The sequence below is a fragment of the Saccoglossus kowalevskii genome, chromosome 13, assembly GCF_978046115.1.
Source record: "Saccoglossus kowalevskii chromosome 13, keSacKowa6.1, whole genome shotgun sequence".
NCBI lineage: Eukaryota > Metazoa > Hemichordata > Enteropneusta > Harrimaniidae > Saccoglossus > Saccoglossus kowalevskii.
This window is the reverse complement of record NC_140653.1, coordinates 28,769,804-28,791,270: the sequence shown is the minus strand read 5'-3', so window position 1 is coordinate 28,791,270 and position 21,467 is coordinate 28,769,804. Positions and strand designations below refer to the sequence as shown.

General features: G+C 38.6%; 2 protein-coding genes across 2 annotated transcripts in view; one reads left to right on the top strand and one right to left on the bottom strand.

Annotated features, from left to right (window-relative positions):
- Positions 1–904: 904 nt before the first annotated feature.
- LOC144351884 (progestin and adipoQ receptor family member 4-like) lies at positions 905–3,007 on the bottom strand. Its single transcript, XM_078009139.1, has 3 exons — positions 2,848–3,007; positions 1,618–1,836; positions 905–1,486 (listed from the first exon to the last, which is right to left on the bottom strand). Exons 1-3 carry the CDS (start codon positions 3,005–3,007, stop codon positions 1,068–1,070), a joined length of 798 nt encoding a protein of 265 aa, XP_077865265.1. The 3' UTR covers positions 905–1,067.
- Positions 3,008–9,200: 6,193 nt separating this feature from the next.
- Positions 9,201–21,467, top strand: part of LOC102809926 (arrestin domain-containing protein 3-like) — a 30,237-nt gene continuing 17,970 nt past the window's right edge. The window contains exon 1 of the mRNA XM_006811624.3: positions 9,201–9,493. Coding sequence (XP_006811687.3) covers positions 9,376–9,493 — 118 coding nt within the window. The 5' untranslated portion in view covers positions 9,201–9,375. The remainder of the gene's footprint in view (positions 9,494–21,467) is intronic.

Below are 21,467 nucleotides of genomic sequence, written 5' to 3'. Positions count from 1 at the left end.
GTATTTTAATTGTTTTCAACATTTTATGTACAAGTGAGGAGAGAAACAAACCATGTCAATGATTGGCCGCTAGACAATGTCTTCGTTCAGGGGTAATCTTAAAATGCATTGATAATTTGTTTTATATTGTTTCCAAAATCAGATCAAATCCATGTTTAAATCTATCTTACGGGAAAAGTCTAGGTAAACAAAATTATGCTCCGTGATAAAAGAGCTCTAAGAATGTACGATAATGCAATTCACAGTTGAACTATATAATTTTTCATTTTTTAGATATTCAACTTTTCATCCTTATTCTCTAGCATAGGATTATGGGTAACGCATGGCATCATAATCACTGCTGTGAAACATTGAGAAAATGATTATATCTATATCTTAAAAAGTAGGACATCAAATTGAACTGAAAATATTCATTTTTGCGTGTAATTTATAAAATTTATTCAAGTTGGTGGGAGTAGGTTATACTGGTGATATATGACCCGTTGACCGCAAAAAGTGGACAAAAAATGTCATTTTCAACAACCAAAATAACGATTTTTATTTATTTCATGATTTTGGCAATTATATCTTTACTTTTTGTGTATTTGCAATATTATAATTTCCATTATTATAATTACATGCATTCGTAATATGCACACTGATTTTTCACAACAGTGGATATGATGTCACACTCTACGCACAATCCTTTGCTGGAGAATCAAGATGGTGGACGACATAATTCTTGTGAAAAGTTGAATATCTAGAACTTTCATCTGGGAGCAGTATGTTGTTTGACCAGACTTCTCCTTTGATTTAAACTTTACACATCAGCAATGTTTTTCACAGGGTGATATAACAAGGGATTTAAAAAAATGCAATCATCTCGAGTGTAGGCGGTAAATCACTGGTTGCAATGCAGTTCCACTCCTGGAGATCGTTAATACATTTATTTATTTGGCCTATACATTAACCAAAACTATTATTTTTTTATGAATTCTCAGCGTGTAATTTACTTAGATGAGAAAATCCTGTTTCAAAAACCAATAATTCTGTAGACCTATATACACGATAAATACACTACTAAATACTCAATTTGCAAACCATAGTATGTCTTCCATGGTTGCCCAGTGTAAATTTAAAATCGCGGTAACTGCACACACGTGATGAATACAGTGGCTGTTGAGAAGGTAGTCACTCAATCGTCCTGGTAACCACCTTTCCGGGACACGCAATATATTGATAACCGCTCCTGTGACGCCTGCAATCTCCCCCGCAACCATGTGCCACAACGCCGCGTGACTCGCGCTTCCAAATCCGCACATACGAAGGACTAATAAAACGCCGCGGAAGAGCATCATCGGTATAAAAGGTACAGCTCGTCCTCTTGCGTCTTTGGCTGTGACTGACTTGAAAAGCGCGCGCGTGGTTACAGCTGTGTATATGATTAAGATAGCGTAACAGTAGCGCCCCCAAGGATAGAAGTTTACGAATAGGCATCCGATCGGCCCTGTTGAAAAATAAAATGTATAACATCTTAATCATTATAAACGTTGTAAACGGGAGGTAGTGGCCCAGAGGCGAATTGTATCGCCAATTTTGTTAATTGTTAATTTTGAAAGAAGAAAATTAATTGCTCACCAAATAGATTAAGGACTCCGATACCAATCATATCGCACTGCAGTAATTTGGAATACACGGGAGCGCCGCCATGATGGTTCATAAATAAATGGTAGCAAAAACTTCCAAGAAGCACAGTTACTGCCGACATGCAGCTTAAATAAACGAACAATGGCTGTGTAATTCCTGACCATGGAACCTGCATTGGCACGATGAACATGAAATACAGCGCAAACAAACCTACAGAGAAATTGAAAGGAAATGTTGAAGTTTTTTTGTGTTCCGATCTGATCAGTATCGCACATAATACAAGTATACCAGTCCTGTAATGTGCGCCCTCTAGCGTTTCTTTGACGGTATTGCATTGATTTGTGGTCGCCCGCCCGAGATTCAGTTTGATGATATTATAAAGGACAAACGACTCCGTAAACAACTGCGCATGATCACCAGAGTTATAAGTTCATTGCACTAAATTTTGTTTTCAGTAATCATTTACACTGTATATCGATTAATGTTAGCTGTAATTTAAAATATTCTCTTGATTTAAGCTAATATGTGTGGTACCACTGTATATTACTGCACTTATATGATCACCCACCTTAAAATGGTATGGTGATTGTGTTCGTTTGAAATAATCAGGCCCATGCACGAAGAACGTGACCAATTAAAAACAATGCCGTGACAAGTACAAAGGTCATAGGAGGTATATTTGACTGCATATTTTAAACAGCAATTTAAAAAAAAAATTGTTTTTGTCTTAAATTATATGTGAAAAATAAAATATAAAATTATGTTGCTAGGCAGCTCACTTCAGGATATAGCGTAGTCATGGAAATATTAGTTTCGTTTTCTTGTTATTGATTTGCCGTTACAGGCTTCGTTGTTATACTAGAGAATTTTGTCTAAGTACCGCAATTTTGTTCATGTAGAATATCACGCACTCTGATCATGCGCAGGACAAACCCGAAATTTGCTACTTCTTTACAAATAGTCATTATATTAATGATTAGTTATCATCTCATGACGTCATACAATGCAAACAACTATTGATCTAAACTTTTGAGTTGCCTACATTAGGGACTGTGGTAAAGCCGATCACGACATGGTGGGCGAGGCTAGTTCAGGTCGGGGTCCAATTACATGTAATATAATTATTGCAATATACCTCGTATGACAAAAATCTGTATAATAAGAAAATAACAAAAAAATAACGCCATATTCGAGACAATGACTATAAAAGCCTGGCCTTACCGTGCGAGTATACGTTAAATAACTCGTTATGTACGTAAAACAAACTTTGTAAACATCCCCAAGTTGAGAGCAGTGGTCGGTACCCAGATTTCACGTAGCGATTATATTGCAAGTGCGACGGGGAGCTGGCCCAGTCCAATAAATCTATCGGTTGAAGCATGGTGAACACGAGTACGGGGGAAAAGACCGAGCTTCAGTGTTGAACCGGTGCGCACACACAAATGCACTGTGGTTCGCACGAGCCGGTAGTGTGATGAGTAACGTATTAGTTTAGTGTCATACGTTTACTGGTACTGATACAACGTGGCTAATATTTAATTTGTGGTGTTACTGGGAGCACCGGCAATGTACATGTACTTGAAATTTATTTTCGCTGATGCAAATGAAACCATGGGAACTCCCTTCTGGTCACGATTTGCATATAGTTCGACAAACCAGTAAACATGAATTATATGTGTCAGAAACCTATATTGAATTTTTTTTAGTGGAAATTAAAGCCTGGGCGCAAATAAAATGAACCACAGGAATTGAACAACACTAGAACTCGGCGTTTATTGTTTAGGTCGCGCGGTTTTGTAAACATGCCCCCGCCGCAGGCGAACACGTTCTCCGTGTTTAGTGATGACAAGTGCTGATAATAAACGGACAATTGTCTATCGAAGATCCTCAAGTGTTGAGTTGCATCGTTCAGTCGGATGCTGAACTTTGCATCTATGTGTTTAGTGACATTTATAGATTGAAGCAATGATCAGAGCTGAAAAGTATGTTCTGTGTAGAGGTATTGTGTTGGTACACTTTGTGTTGGAAATTGCACGAGTTGAAGTGAGTCACGATATCGTGATGTCATACTTCTGTATTATGCGGTATCTAGGAGAATAACCACGAACTAATCCCAGACACCAGAAGCATGGAATTGTAAACCACTTAGTTTGTAGTTCCATGCCTGGAGGGAGTCCTACAACCACTCGAAGGGATTTCAAGAAATCTATCGTTCTAGAAACCACTGGAGGGAATTTGGGAAATCCCACTTTCTGACCAAGGTTGTTCTCACGTGACAAGTAATAGTATTAGTTAGGATAGGGACTTCTGGGAAATCCTTCGATCGTTGCATCGTCCATTTCTGCCAGGGTCACCAATGAGCAAGGATAAACCTTCACCTGTATTGAAACTAGAGCTAACAATGTATTACATCGTTTTCTGTTGTATCAGATAGTTCAGTTATTGAAAACAGTGGTTTAAGGTAGAGATGCAGGTTCGTGGGCATTTTTCGTGAATTTTTTTTTTTTTGCTTTTTCTCACCCAGACAGTCTTGGCTAGATAGTGTTAAAATTTCGGAGCATTGTCATTGTTGGAACATACTCAAAAATCAATTTTAAAATATAGGAAACCGAGGCACGCGTATGTGATTAAAAGTCCCGAAAGTTTGTTTGCGTTGCTCTTTGATTGACAAGTCACTGTTGATGTTATATGCAAATGATTGCTGGCCCCAGTTACGGAGCAGCCGATGTGCGACTTCCTGTCCTGGCTCTCTGTTTACTTACCTCAAGCGCGATCAACTAGCAAACTACAAAAAACAGACAAGACGTAGACGCTTCCAGCATGCAAGCGGAATGAAACAAAACATACACTTGTAACTGATAAGTAAACTTTTTCACCCTTAAATAAATTGGTTTTTCATTTATTTTCATGTAGGAGGTAGCGTCGATAGGGCGATTTAATTTTCGCGCAAAACAAGGCCACAATTTTTTTTGTTTTCTTGGTGCATAGATTTCAAGCTTTTTCGTATTGTGGGCGAAACTAAAAAATGTTTCCACAAATTTTTACTCCAACGGCATTTTAAAACTGAAGTAAACATTTTTCGTTTCGATGTAATGATTATCGTGCTGATAGAATTGTGATGCAATTGACAAACAACACTGCTGTTGCTGTCATCGATAACTAACTTTTCAGTGCCAAAATACACAAACATAAAATGCTCGGTTAATTAAAAATAAATAAAAAAACCTGGAAATTAGCGAAAAATCGGCAATGAGATGCTGTTTTTAAACACCGCGGACAAATCATGCACTCTGCGATGCCATCTTGGTTACCTTAATCGGAAACCCCCTTGTCAGCTAGCATGCACCGGTAGCGATGTCGCAAACTACGTTGTATGGTCGTGATCGGCGACCTCTGGTACTAAGGAACTCTATGAATGAGGTATTTCTAGAGGTCAGAGTTCGTTTAATTTGCATCGACCTGTCTCGTCTGTAGTTGAATGAAACCTGCATCGATTTACAATAGTTCCCTTTCCAATGTGACTTTATTTCGAATAGCCGTTGTGTAGTAAAATATTAGGGCTCATTTCAACCTGGTCGTCTAACTTCGCACGGTCCACGGATACGGCGTCATACAAAGTATTTTTTAAAGGTTTGAGGGAAGGTAAATTTAGACTCAACCCACCCAATGGTGATCGCTATGTTTATATAACTGTATGAATAAGTCATCGGCTTTACGTAATCCATTGTGTCCCTCCCCCAGCGGAATTGATAACACGACGCCATGACAGTTTTCACGCTAGGTTGAGACTTCGCGGACGATTTTTTTGTCCGTTTCCCTCGAATTGTAAATGTTTTTATTTTATTTTTTTTACCTGACGATTTAACATCGGCAAATTACGGTATATGGTGTATTTCTAGGAGTTTCTGTTACACATATGAAGCGAATAATTCGTTTCAAATCTTTTTTTTTTACAAAATGGCGATTATCTCAGTTTCATTTTTTACTCCAAATTTCAACTTTAAAACTATTTAACTTCAAGACGGTTCATTTGTTTTCGATGAAATTTTCGGGGGTCATTATTCAGGTCTATCCTAAGTAAATGGCTTCGTATGGTTTCACTGTCTTTACAGGAACAGAAACAATAGAGCTGCCAATTAGCGGCTCTGTTAACTGTGAACGATTTATAAAATGTGAATGTTTCAAAGAGCACTGTGTAAAAACTTTTCAATGGAAGCACTAATAAATAAGCCATTATGTTCCTAGTAAACAGAAGTTTTAAATAAGTGTTCTTAAATTAAAATCAGGGTATGCATTCAAAAGTTAAATAGTTTTAAGTGCACTTTCACCTAAAATGCATGATTTTAACCCAAAATCAACACCACTTAATATGGTATCATAGTACATTATTGTAAACCATAAAACTCAAAAGTTTAAATAAAACTCTTTCAAATGATATATAACTTGATTGGTAAAAAGTATATTTTACTCATGTAATTACAGTAATTAGAGACAATTAGAAATATAGTCTCCCAACCTGCATCTCTACCTTAACTACCACTCGAGGTTTCTGAATTTAGAATTGCCTCGGCTCTGTTGTGCCCCAGCGATTCATCGCCAGAAACTCTCTGTGTCGGTGGTTTTCCATTCCATAGTTCAATGGCTCGGGGTATTTATCATGATAATTACAAGTATTTGGGCTACATCTCGAACCGAATTCACACTAGCAAAGATATACATGTATACTAGTTACATCTACGCTAACAAAGAACCGTTTATTCGACCAGTGCGCCTCACCACCATACTTGGCAGATCATGTCGTGTTCCTTTAGCCAGCGTGTATTAAAGCGGGAGGGTCATCACCTGCGCATGCGCGGGAATTGAGTCCCAAGCGACGATAACAACACACGCTAAAAAACGCAAAGGCTCATGGGTAGACGCTTGTTTGTAAACAATGACACGCTATGGCCATCTTACGCATGCGCAGATGACGACTCCCCACTTTGGCAATTCGACATCCCTCGATTCTGTACCATGTCCGTTACCATATGATCTGGATTAGGCGCGTCCAATCAAATTTGTATATTTCACCAAGGTCAAAAACACGACTTCCGTCTCCGAATCACGGAAAGGTCGTGTGTTCACGTCGGGTTCGCGAAACCAAACGATGACGCTGACGTTTCAATTCAAATGCTTGCATCAAAGTTAAAAACTAAAGTGTGTTCGCTTTATGAATCTACGCATATACAACACTGATTAACACGCTATAAAGGCAGAAAGAGAATTCCGATATCCACACATACGTAGTCAAAACAATAAGTCGCGGCGCGTGGCCAATAGTGATATGAACTGCATTGGAAAAACTGTGATCTTGGGGAAAGACATGAATGATTCAATAAACACATGTTGAGTGTTTGTTGGGTCGATTGCTGGAACTCAGGTATAGTTTGGGGAACATATCCGATGAACAGATTTTTTATGCTTGATACCAGATCTGTGGAATTATGTATCAATGTATGAGAAGGAGGGAACCACGCCATCGGACTTGTTTTTGACCGCAAATAGTGCTTTATATAATTTGTTTTCTCTGTCGATCACATTCAGTGTTCCCATGATCAAGTCTCGTGGATTGCTCACTCTCAACGAGATCTCGGCGGCCATTTTAATCTATGGCGACATCAGCGCATGTTCGATAAATACAGGTTGGTAGGTTGATACACCATATTGAAATGTGTCATTATATTCCTAAATTATGTTATATTTTGAAATTATGTGATTGATTAAAGCAGCAATACGGACGGCATCTTGCTGGTGTCGTTGTCACAGACGCTGCACTAAACTGATTTCCTTCTGCGATCAGTCACCATCAACTAAAGACTAAAATTTGAGTTAAATTTGGCTCTCAATTGACCTCAATTTCCGAATGACGCTCCACACGTTCTTAAATATATGTTCACAAGGGATGTTGGCACAAATCACAATAACAGGATATTTAGTATAATGTATAAGAAATTATATTTCATCCCACCCGAGTTTGCATATTCACTGATCCGATGGCTAGAAATCGGAGCGATTGACCACCTCTTCGTCTTTAAATAGACAAGACGAACACTACAAAGATACGGGACTTCGGCACACTGCTATCCCGTATTTGTTGCTAGTACACGATGGACACGATATATACTTTTGTTATGGCTATCGTCGTTTGCTCCGTTTACCCAGGGGGGGGGAGTTGCATGACACGATTGGTTGAAATAATCGTCTCATTTGCATAAATTAATATTCATGAGCAATGAAAATTTCGTCTTTTCAGTAAAATTGTGCCAAAATGATTTCCGATAGCATACATGTTAGTTCTAAATTGACTGATTCCATCGTTACGAGCTGAAAAAATAATCGGAAAAATTGTGTAAAGGTATTTTTTGAGACACGTTTTCGATCAGACTCCAGCTAACTGTTGAAAGTAAGCACAGGTTTTCTCTTTACCATGATCATAGCAAGTTACGAAATTCATGGAGAATGCAGAGGCACGTTTAAATTTCACTCTAGTACTATTGCTCAAAATGTTTTCGGTGACTTTTATCAGTGACAAGTTACCTAATTAGTATGCATTTCGAGAAATCACAGTGTGTGTGCATGCGCAGTTTGAAATGGAACAGTTTTGAACGCAATAAAATCACGCGTCAAACTGGTTGTCGGTTGAATTGTTTTGCAATAGACATAATTTTGGAGCCTGTAGTTGTCTATGAAATGTTTCTAAGTTTTGTTGAGGATTATTTTGTAAAGAAATTGCTGAAATTATTTCATGTGTTCGTAAACGGGACGTTGTTGCTTTGACGATGGGCTACGGACGACTGACGTCGAAACGTTCCATTCAGATCGGATGGCGCCCTCTCGTACCAATCCCCCCCCTGCGTTTACCGTTAAAGGGCAGCAGTCGTCGCGCCGCGTCCTGTTCGATATGGGACTCATAGCGACTTATACATCGCGTGTAAAATACATTGTTTAGTTACACGAAATTCAAACAGGCGCTGCGCGACGATCACCGCGCTTTAACTATAAATGATGACGTATGTGTCACGTGTTACTGCAGTCGCCATCTGGAACATCTGGAAGACAGTCTGTCGAAAAGAGACTAAAACCTAGTAAACGGTGGTGGGTGGTGAGAGGATTGGAGATTTATTCTGATAGTGGGAGTGTATATTTTCGCGATAATGATTTCCCTGGTCGGGAAAGGTCATTCATCTATGTCCCTGGTTGAGAGAGGTCATTATCCTACGCAGATCTGTGATACAGAATTTTAATTTAGATAATTTCGGGAAAACTGCTAACGCTTTAATGACAGAAATGCTATAATCACGAGGGGTTACGAATTATATTACTAATCTATTTCAAGATATGAAATTTAGTTGAACTATTTGACAACCAACCATTTCGACGGAGATAACGTCTTTTTTTTTCAATGGAAACATGTGTCAGGTGAACCAATGTTACGAGCTCAAGAAATTATTAATTAATGCACTGTCACATCCGACTCATCATTCACAGAAACCGTGCTTACCTTCCCAGGAGAAATAGACGCATCCATTATCTCGGGCTGAAACGGTGCAGGTCGTTCAGTACAGCGCTCCTATCAGGTGGCGCATCAAGACATGCGCAGTCAGACCGTCAGATCACAGGCATACTGATATTGCTGGAGCCGAGTAGCGTGACTCTCGCGGAGCCCACTGATCGTATATTATCGTTGCCATCATCAGCACCGGCGTCACCATGGGTAAATTAGAAGCATTCGGCATCCTTTTCACCGGGGATCGGTCAGTTTATAATTCGGGGGAGTACATCACCGGGGAGGTAATTGTGGAGCTCAACGACAGTATGAAAATGACAGGTCAGTAGCAAAGATCTAATTATTTAAATTTATTTAATACGAAGTATCGCAAGCATCGTGTGAGCCGTACTCGTCATTACAATATGTCACGTTGTTTTGGCTTCTAGCATAACAAAGAGCTGAACACATAGCGTGTAATAATACCACACACGCTGCACTGTACCCCATCTGGCATGCAAGCACCACGCGTCTGAACGATTCCACTTTCACCGACAGACCAGCTGAATCAAAGCATTCAGATAACGTTTAGCGCAACACATATAAGGTCTAGTGGGGTGTACGTAGGTATTGGTATTTGATCTGACTGAAACAATGCAGAATATAAGACCATAAAATGTATTTCGTGTAACAACGTAATTTAATACTGAATATGAAAGGGCAAATGAATACAATTTGATTATTTCCCTTCAATGAAATAAATACCGGGTAATACACAATTTATGATCAAAGCGTTAATTCACTTTCGATTGTAAATTAAATATTTGTCGAAGCATTGTATGATTTTCTATATATAAAAAAAACGAATTAATGCCTCAATTTTTTAGATCGCGAAAATCTCGCGCCGTGAATATTCCTTTATGTTTACGTCACGGTGTTTGCATATGGATATTGTAAGACATATTTGTTTACGGCCGAGTCAGTATTTATATGTCGTGAGGAGCCGCGTACTCGCTTTTAGATAACTTAAAAATAAAACGCAGAGACAACAACATCAGCTCTCCGAGACCCATTACTAGACAATTTACCCTCTGTAATCTCGACTGTCTCAATGATTTTCGCCTCGACACTGGGAATGATAAAAACCCACCAAGACCTTGGGGACAACTTGAAAATGTCTGTTGTCGTCACGTCATCAAACGTTTTCGTCGTCGTAATGATAACGGTATCGTTCTCTATACATTAGCAAATTAGCCAATGTAGAAACTCAACACAGTGTATATTTATATGTTGGTGAAAACGTTGCTTCAACATAAGTCAAATAGAAGATCAAGAATTCGAATAACCATGGTGTTTGTATTCAGGTAAATTTGATTGGCTGGTTTCCGTGTCACGTGATATTTTGCCCAAGTACATTTGTACGCTGACGTCATAATTATCCGCTTTTTTGTTGTCCTTGTTCGTGGTGTTTGTAGAGTAATTCCCAAACATCTATTTGGTATAAGTGTTACCAACCGTTTGCAAGCAAACGTTCGACTTATGAGTATCGCAAACCAAAAATGTGCAGTCGGCTTGTTCAAATTTGGATAAAAAACGTTATTGACAGTGCGAGTCATGCAAAAAACATCGAACGAGCCTGTGTCGTCACTGGCGTAGTCGAACAACATATTAAGCGCACTTAAAACCTACAAATCTTCTATCTTAAGGTACTTCGTTTATTGTCACGCTAATACGATATTATTCTTTATCACACGCATAACATACATATCTCTACAGTGTGACGTAATACAGGAAAGATAAAAAACTGCCGAACTTTTATCATTTTACGCGCTGTCTGAAGATTTTTCGGAGCTTCCGGACTTACATCGGATTTATATACTGTCTTATAACTGTCTTGAAAATGGTTCACTTTGACAAGCTTGTGTGTATATTTTCGGCATTATTATTCAGCCCCTCCAAAAAAATCAATAGGTCACGTGACTGAAATTTGTATAATGCGATAACAATTTTCTATTTATAGAAACTGTCGATGTCTTCACTCCCTAGCGTATATTGGCATAAAACCTGATAAAGCACTCGCATGTTCCCGTTGCACGCCTACACATACTTCTCATGCAGTATTCAAGCGATAAAAGGCGGTACACGTTGTTTAAAAATGCCAGTTCCCAACCTTGAGCACCGTTACCTGTGTCAGCGCTTAACCCGTATCACTTTGACGTCACATAGAGTGATATAACGCCTCGCTCCCGAGGGTCGATTGATTTAGTCGCCTGGTTGCCGGAGTCCTATCACGCCCATGCCCGGGAGCCGACCCTCCTGCTGCTCTTTCGCATCACGAGCAGTGGCAAATTTTGCTTTTGAACGGCAGTGTTCTCCACAAATAAAATTTAAAGAGGGGCGCTAATTTGCATATAATTAGCATATTTAATTAGCATATAATTAGCATACTAATCAAACATTTCAAGAGAAATTCTTAGCACTTTTATATTTACATCAATTATATACTGTGTACAAGTAGTATATTAATGTTCTTGAATTATTTTTATGAATAAGTTAAACCACTTGATGTGTAAAAAAATATAAACTTTGACAAATGAAGAATATCAATTTTATTTTTTGTAAAAGTGTAATGGAACAAGTTGTGAAATTCCAGCCTTTCATTTATTTCTTTTAATTTTCTTTTCAAATATTTCCATTTTCATAGGCTTTTATAAATGCACTGAGATATTGTAATAGTTGAAAACCCCAAGTAATAAGAAGAAACATATTTTCACATAACAAAATTACCATTTAAAAGAATAAAAGAAAAAATCGAATCCAATGACTGTAAATAAATTAATCATCATGTTGATTGCATTGTGGGCACTGAGGACAAAGGTCAAATCAGATACCGTGACATCCATGTTGTTTCAGTGTTTACCGTACGTTTTGTTTTGGTGATTTATTTGATGATTCTTTTTACTTTTCGCCAATAAAAGGCAAGTAACAAGCAATTGGACCTATAAGTTGTTGCTGGTTCTCCTGTTCTTAAGGTAGCGAGAAGGGTTTTGTGACGTTTTTAAATAAAACATTCTCTGTCTGTTGTCTCGTTCAGAACAGTAATTTAGGTTATATATATCAAAAGACTAAGTATAGAGGTACAAGTTCGCACAAACTGGACAGTCATTGTTTACATAATTATCACGTGACATCAAAAATGGCGAACCTTGTAAAAATGACTAAGTACGCGATTGCGAGAGCACACTGCGGAATTTCCTGGTGAAATTTACGTCATGCATTGTCCGTAATCAAGCCCATTGAAATGCGTCTCCGATAATCAAAAGAGCTATTATTCCGATTTCTATTCAGGTTTGTTTTTTTGTCCTTAAATTATTTCATACTTGGCACCTTTAACAGACTATTATTCTGTGACAAAGCATTTTCTTTAAAAACCCAGACATATTTCGCACCATCATTATCTTTTGAACGATAACTGCGAGTTTGAATGTCCTAGTCCGAACGCACTTGATTTGGCGCCGGTCCCAATGAGTCGTACTCGATCAAAACTTCAACTCGAGAAAAACGCGAAAAACAGTTTTGGTTAATAAAACACTGTAGATTTGCTGCATTATTATAAATATACACTAAAAATGGCCAAACATATTAACCACTGATATCATAGAACTCATAAAGAGTGTCAGATAATGAATAATTTCAAGCTCGAGCGTGAAAAATGAAGAAAACTGCTGGCATTTGAGTCCGTACTCAGGAACGTTCGGGTTTTCCATTGTTATGCAAACGAACAACGAAGGATAATCCTCTGACAAACATTACTGTCCCACTGTACATGCTGACAGTTTACAAACAAGCTAATCCTTCAAGTGTCTCTGATAAGACATCTAATAAAACGGTTTTCATGGTGAAACAAAATGGCCGATGTTTGAAAAAAATTGCTGTGTCAGAGCGCGACACTGAGTGGCAGATTTTTCTTTGCCTCGTCTGTCAACGCTTTCTTTCTTTTCTTCGCCATTGCGTTAGAAAAAAAAATGTATTAGTAAAATAGAATATTGACTTGGAAAATAAAACGATTTAAAAGAAAGTTGTGCAAAGTTACAGTACTCCTTTCGCACAACCTCCCGCCCGCTTCCGCTTTCCAATCACCTTTTTCTCTCGCTTTTGCGACCGCTTGTTGAATTCGACCAGACAATTTCCGCTTCATTTTCGACCGCGCAAACCCTGAAATATCACCGCCCACCTGCTCGCTCGCGCGCATTTAAAATTCGGACTAACAGAATAATTTCCGAGGTTCACATTGTCTTATAATTGTCTTTCTGTTTTTTATAGATGTTGAACAGCTGACAAAAGTTCAAATACTTTTTGTTTTAACTATCTATAATTATATGCACGCAACCTGACCCTTTGACCTCGATTTGGCCTGGACTGAATATTTTATTTTAAACAATATTCTGACGTGAAATACAAAATGTATTTCAACACAAGTACGACATGGTTGTCTGAGGTTTCTTTCCTGATTGTTGAGTCTTCGCAATGTGTTTTGTATAACTATTGTTGTTCCCCCCCCCCCGATGCTAAAGGACCGTAAATCTAAATGGCAGTTACATTCATGGGCTGAGTGAAAGAAAATATTTCTAAGCCTAAAATAAAACCTAATATTACACCTCTTTGTGTATTTGTTAATTTTACATATGTTTCTCATGACAGTATGTTTGTAAATATCTAGAAAAATCTCGTCTTTCGTTGATAATTTCGATTGTTTGTTTGGAATGTCGATCCCCGTTGGTTTCTCCATACTCAGGCTGAGTTTAGGAAGAGCGTCGATCAACACCGTGACAATCAGCCGAGAGAATACAAACATTGACCGTAATTCATGGGGATCATGTCCGTAATTTGTGGGCTGAAACCCCAAATAATTAAACAAGTATTATTATTTTAATATATATTTTATTTTACATCGCAAAACTAAACCATGCAAAAACAGAGCTAGAGTTGTTCGCGGTGAAACAACCGCATTGAAGACAATGCAACTTCAACTAGCCATTTCTTACCTTGAAATAAAAAAAATAAAAATTCGAAGAGCATCGGGGAAAATATTAATAATCATCCTTATCAATCGCTTGATTTATTTTATTCGAATCTATGAAATTCACGATTTTTTTTACATTTGTTGGCAACTTCCGCGCTAAAAAAGTTATGGCTATAACTAAATTTGACACGTTTTTCTTTTAAGCCCAATAAATTATTCATACATGTCAAGCTCTGTTCGATTCTTTCAGGGCATATGGCCGTTTTTAGTCGAAAATATTTGTTGTGGGAACACTTTTATGGTACGTATACGGTATAGACCGAACTCGTTCAATGATCGTGACTGCGGTCGGTTTCCGGTCGGACAAGACCGCGTGGTCGGAAAATAAGCGATAAGCGGTCGATGTAAAAGCGGAAGGTTGGGCGAAATGAGTACTGTATGACCATGTTTCTCGGTCGAAGTCTCGACTGACAATAATGCTGACAATGGACGTTAGATAAACACGCATTGTTTGCAACTGGAAGCTTATCACCCGTTATATCAGAATCGTCAACAACAGAGTATACAGATAAGATGTTATCATTTAAACCCTTTCAAAGATAAACATTATGCAAATATCCACGAAACGCCAGTTGTAGTCTTTTCTGCTAGTGTTTTAAAACACTAATTTGAGCAACGTTATTTCGCAATTTCGATCTTTTGTAAACCCGGGGTGATGTATCAAGGTCTAAAGTAACCGTTTTATCAATTTGTGAAAAATCAAGAAAAAAGTGAAAATTTCCCTTCTCGCTACCTTAAGTATTTTAGCTAATTCAGGAATGATGAGAAAACTTGTTTTGACTATCCCATTGCGTGATTAACGCATTGCTTGTGACAATCACTTCACGCATTCATTCATTGTTTTTTTGTTTATTTATTCAGCCAGTTTTTCCCCAGACATCAAATCCATTGTCCTAGTTGTCACCTATGCCACTATCTGTCTCTTAGTTCTTTGTTTTATCGCCTGTCAATTAATAAGAGGTCTCTCAATAACGTCGTCGGGACATCTTCCGGGACTGTGAAACAGCCTGTCACCGAAAACAGAGGGTGCTGAAGATAAATAGATGGGCGCTACAAATTGAAGAGGGGCGCAAATAAATTAAAGAGGGGCGCTTAAACTCCTCGTGGAGAACACTGAATACTCAACTAACAATACAATGTATTTGATCGGGACGGGAAATGTGAATGCAGGGCGCTTGTTGACCGATGCAGGGCGCACGACTACCTATGCAGGGCGCACGACTTCCTATGCAGGGCGCTGCGCCCTGCTAAAACCCCTCGTGGAGAACACTGAACGGTGTTTTTGTTGTCCTGAATTCTTTTGTGTTTTCCTGGCTATTTTGTTTATACTTCGAGCACACTATATGAGTTGGGGGCATTTCAACGCGGTACGCGTAATATACTTAAATATTAATCATATGACGTGTGTGCTGCTGTAAGGTAAGAGTGAACTACTTTGTATAACCTCGAGCTCGTTCGTATTTCCCAGCGATCAACTTTAACATTTGTGATTCGTGAATTATTGATGAAATTTCCAATTGAAATTTTCAATTGACCTTGATGCTTCTCACAATTTTACGTGAATTCATAAAAAGTTATAAATACATGTTTACTGTCATCTGTCAAATATTTAAAAAAAATGCATCCGAGACGACGTTATAACACTGGATTTTCTGCATTTGCTATATCATTGGCCACCTTTCGAGTCCAAATTGAGTGCTGACGGTTTTCATCCACTAGGTACGCTAGTCGGGTAAAGCGGGGGAGTCGTCACCTGCGCATGCGTCAGATGGCCATAGCGTGTCATTGTTTACAAACAAGTGCCATCTGACGCATGCGCGGATGACTCCCCTACTTTAAGTTCTACACTTAGTGGTTTTTATCGACACTTTTCACTTTATATTACTGCCAATCGTCAATCCAAATGGTTTGAAAAACGTCGTATAAATGCGTAACACACATTTTATTGTTAAAATAACTGCGAAAAAGCGTATCTCTAAGTGTAGCGTTTCGTGAGTGTCGAGTAATCTATGATAAACCGCTCATGGGTGTCAGTGTCACGTAATATCTGCGTCCGCCATTTTTGTTTTTAGTTCGTATGTAGTGAGCGAGTTGCCGCCATGATGGTGTTATAATCTATAAAGTACGCTTCTAAATATTTAAACACAACAAGACTTGACAGGTATACGTTTGACTTGACCCTTTTAACGCCGCGCTTTTACAGTAGTCTGGTTGATTATTCGGAAAGTCTTCAGAGGCGGCGGCACGAAATTTTGCCTCGAGGGGCGAGATCTGCTCGCCATCCCCCGACCTTCCTAGGGAGTTCCGGGGGCGTGCTCCCTCTTAAAAAATGAAACCTAGACCCTCTGAAACGCTATTTCCTCGCTGCATTTTGAGGGGAAAATGTTGCTGACACAAAGGGTTTCAGCTGGATTTTAGGGTGGCGACGACCCCCCCAACATTTTTTCGAAAGGGGGATCACCCCCTCTGCCTCACCCCTGTGCCGCCGCCACTGGTGTTTTCAATTCACACCTTTCGACTGATAATAAACAGGACGTAGTGGGACGACCTGTCGCACCCATCACCAGATGGCCAGATGGCCAGGACCAAACAAATGAACGTATTGCTTTGTTCTGGTTTAGGGTATTTATTTACTGCAATGTCATGTCTAAAAAACTGACCCTTACCGTCCCGAATAATTTAAAAAAGAATATCGAGCATTCCCGAAAGCATTTACAAGATTTTTCGCCAGTGTCGTGGCAAACGTCGCGCCGCGCCGCGTCGCGTCATAGTTAGAATGGCTTTTTATGCGATATATACAACTCGTGTAAAATACGTTGTGTGTTTACACGCAATTCCGAAAGCACTGCACGTTGACCCACCATCGTATAATTTAAGTAATTTCCCTGCTAAACACGATTTCTAATTACCTGTGGTTATTATCTAGTCAGTCGTTACACACATAAACAAAACAACCTCATATATTTCCGTGATGTCTCACTAAGATCCCTGCAACCACGGTTACTAATTAGTAACCGTGCTGCAACAAATAAATAACAGCCTGTACGACACATAGTACCCGGTCACCTGCACAAACTCTTGGTGACGTCAACAATTATGTACTCAGAACGCTGTGATAATTGAAGCTATACGTCCGAGTGGCATTGCGGCGTATTAGAGAGACGTTCATATATTCTTAACGCATCAGTTGGGACAAGACAGTTTACAATATTGATGTGAAACGATGACTCAGTTTAATAACGGCTTGTAAATTATGAATAACGAGGTTATGTTATTTCTCTTCCGTTGTCGGAAATCGTGATAATAATTTTAAATATTAGCGGCAGCTGGCCCTCTGTGGAATTCGAGAGCTTTATTATTCCAGTTGAAATGACCGTGTGCCACTGCTCTTTAGCTTCATTGGTAACATTCTGAACACGTGTTCACAAAATGTTGACTATTTATGGCTCCGCATCGTTGCATTCAGCCATGAGTTTTCAAAAACGCGTGACGTTTTTTCTTCTTCTTTTTTTGCAAGCAGGTTAAACCTCAAAATATGTACATAGCATGTGAGGACACAATCGGCGTGATGAGATTCTACTAGAATTCTGGAGTGGTCAGGAAGTGCGTACGGAGTGAGCAACCCCCTTTCCCGAACAAAATGGCCAAACCTGTATACCACGTTCAGACGAGGGTTTCTGGAAATACATTGATTGCACATATAAAATAGCCCATTTGCATCATATTTCGCTTGTTTCTTATTGGAGGAAACATGTCACATGCTAGAATTGATCGACATTCAATTACTTGCGTACTTTCTTACTCTAATTCATACCTCAAATTATCAGGTATTGGTTTATTTTGTTTTAAAATTTACTGGATCATCTATATACAAGGGCCATATATCCGCCAATCAGCAACTTGAATGGTCAAAACAAAGTATTATGTTGCATTGTGGGTTACATAGTAAACAAACAAACATACACATACTCGTAAAGACGCTAAGCCCCCTAATTCCTAATACAGTATCGAGTTCCTCTCTGAGCAGACTCACTAACTAAATACTTTATTACGATGATATCCGATGAAATGTATAGCATACACGTAAATAATTTTGTCTACCTCAAACACCATCCCGTTTATTTAATCAAAAGTAGCCTAGGTCTAAAATATGCGATTAAGACTAGCGGCGAGAGCATTGCCTAGGACAATATTATAGGCACAAAAAATCAATATAGAATACGTGACGATGATCGATGACTCTAGTATGTGCATGTCATGGTTAAAATGAATATGGTTAATATCGCAAACGATTTTCAATTCATTCCTAAATGACAAGTCGCATTAAATGTAACATCATGACCTCTTGATTGAATATTATATATTACTGATCGAATGGGCGTTCGCGCCCGAGCGCAGATCAATTGCCCGACGTAAGATTCGCAAGTGTTGTCCTTGGGTATGCACCGATATTCGTGATGTAATGTTTGTATTACATGCCTCGATGTGATTAGTCTCCAAAACAACACATCATATCGCCACTAGTCGAACGTTTGTGAGCGCCGCGTAGTAACAGGCCGTACAATGGGAAAAGGTCAATACACGCTTGACTGGACTGCAAAATACCCATGATATTTCCATTCTCAACCACGTATCGAACTTGTGTAAAGGCAATGTAAGGAAATATAAAACAAGAAGGACGCTTCGATTTGGTATATACATTGTTATTGACTAGAAATGTAAAGTTAATTGCATCGGTACACTTGTGTATTTTTAGTTTCTGTGACAATTTTCAACAATTAAAGATACAATATGGACGAAAACATACGATTTGTTGTTTGATCTCCATACTGCACACCAAATCGGATTAAAAGTTACGTAAACAAAAAAATGTTGTCTTTGCAGGACACACAACACATGAAAATCAAATTAAAACCAAGATTACGCATGTGCAGTATTTGTTAATGTACGTTCCAAAACAACAGTGCGCATGCGTATTAGATATTCTCATTTTTCATCAAACGAATACTCCGTGCTGCAGGAGAAGCATTTTGAGTTAATGATAAATCACAGACCAGTGTATCTATCACTGAACAATATCAAACCACACTACTAAAATTACCTATTCTTGTCATTTTTATATTCATCGAAACCGACGAAATACGTCACAATTGTGCATTTCTCCCACACACCTTTGACAGTGAAATATATCGAGGAACACGAAAACTCGATTTAAAAACACAGCACACCATTTATCATGTTATAGTATTGTTTATTCCTTGGAGTATTCGAGGGATGAATAAATGAAGTGTCGCAGATTTATCTCACCGCTCTGTTTGTGTCCATGTGTTTATATCACGCATCTGATCTCGTAAGTGTACTGCAGGTGCACCCTATATAAATATAAATTGCACATAAATCAAGTTAATATTACCAGGTAATGGTCACTAGAGTATATCTGTGTCACTGGCCGCATTACATGATATTTTTAGTGGTCTATACGAAAATATAGTTTCGGCGTGGTCTTTAGTAAATTCACGTAAGCTGTTATTTAGGTTTAGAAATTATATCCTTGAACTCGCATCATCTTTTTGTTTCTTGGTAATGAGAATCGACATTCGTGCATTTACGTGCGTATTGTAAAAAATAAAAAAAAAAATAAGGGAACTATTCCTACAACACTCGAATGTAATTAGTATTTGTTTTGTATTAAAACGTAAATATCCATATCGTTTTTACCTTTTTTTTTTATTTAACAGTGTTTTCCAGCAACATGGAATTATTATGACCATGAATATTTCACTTCACTAGCAGAAAACAACACAATTTGACCAAAATTACCAACATTTTAAAAATAACTCCTATAATCTAATCATATTATCACCTCTGTTAATGCCACCACTCAGGGATAATATTATCTTCCTTGTTGTTGGGACCACCCAGGGATAATATTATCTCCCTTGTTGTTGGGACCACCCAGGGATAATATTATCTCCCTTGTTGTTGGAAACACTCAGGGATAATATTATCTCCCTTGTTGTTGGGACCAACCAGGGATAATATTATCTCCCTTGTTGTTGGGAACACTCAGGGATAATATTATCTCCCTTGTTGTTGGGACCACCCAGGGATAATATTATCTCCCTTGTTGTTGGGAACACTCAGGGATAATATTATCTCCCTTGTTGTTGGGAACACTCAGGGATAATATTATCTCCCTTGTTGTTGGGACCACCCAGGGATAATATAATTTCGTCATGGATTATCATGAATCTAAACTCCAGCTCAAACAATTTTTTTTTTCGTCAAGTATTTTCAAACTTTGTGATCGGCTAAGCATCTCAGACCACGTGATCGTACCTGATAACAAGCTGATATGACGTCACACAATGCCCAAATATGGAAACCGGTGCATGTTTTACGACCGCGTTGCATCTAGGCGTCGAACATGGAGCTAACATGATTATGTACAGGTCTCGGTCGCAGCAATTGTACTTCGCCGCGTATTCGATGGTCGTATTCTGACGGGGACTGTGCATCCTCAGATGCACCTCATGCTATATTCAACATATGTATATCAGGGTAAATAATCGGCAATTCGTTAAGTGTGTTGACATACTCAGTAGTACTTACTGCTCCGTGAAGAGACTATTAAACGACGTTCATTTATATCCGTCACAGATCACAGAGTGAAGATATATACACACAGCATTTAATGCTTTGCGACAATGAATCACTATTTCACTGCCCCGTGTGTACCAACTGAGAGTCCGATAATCGATCAATTAGATATGATGCTAGATTAATGCTAAGTATAAGTACGTGTTCTTAGTACCCATGACGTATCATGATCGAGCGAGAAGTGTGTGAGAGTACGCGACTTTCGGAATTCAATCTTCATTTACTCGATGAAAATTTGATTAGTGTTCAGTGTTGGACACGATAAGTCAATTCCTACGCATGAACTGTTTTTGTTTTGTTACGAATATAATTAGAATTGGATGCCACACTGCTTAAAATAGAAATAAGACCACTCTGATATTAGTGGACTGTCAACGGAAGTAATAATGATTACATTCGTCTCGGGTATGATCGTGATTACAACAAATATTCGGATAGGAATCGGAACCCGAAAGATGTGCGTGTCATTGCAGAATATATACGTATATATGGTAACGATAAATGTGCATTTCGATGTTACCAGCAACCTAGAATATATTCGGCGTTCCACAAGCTATGCGACACTCGACAAAC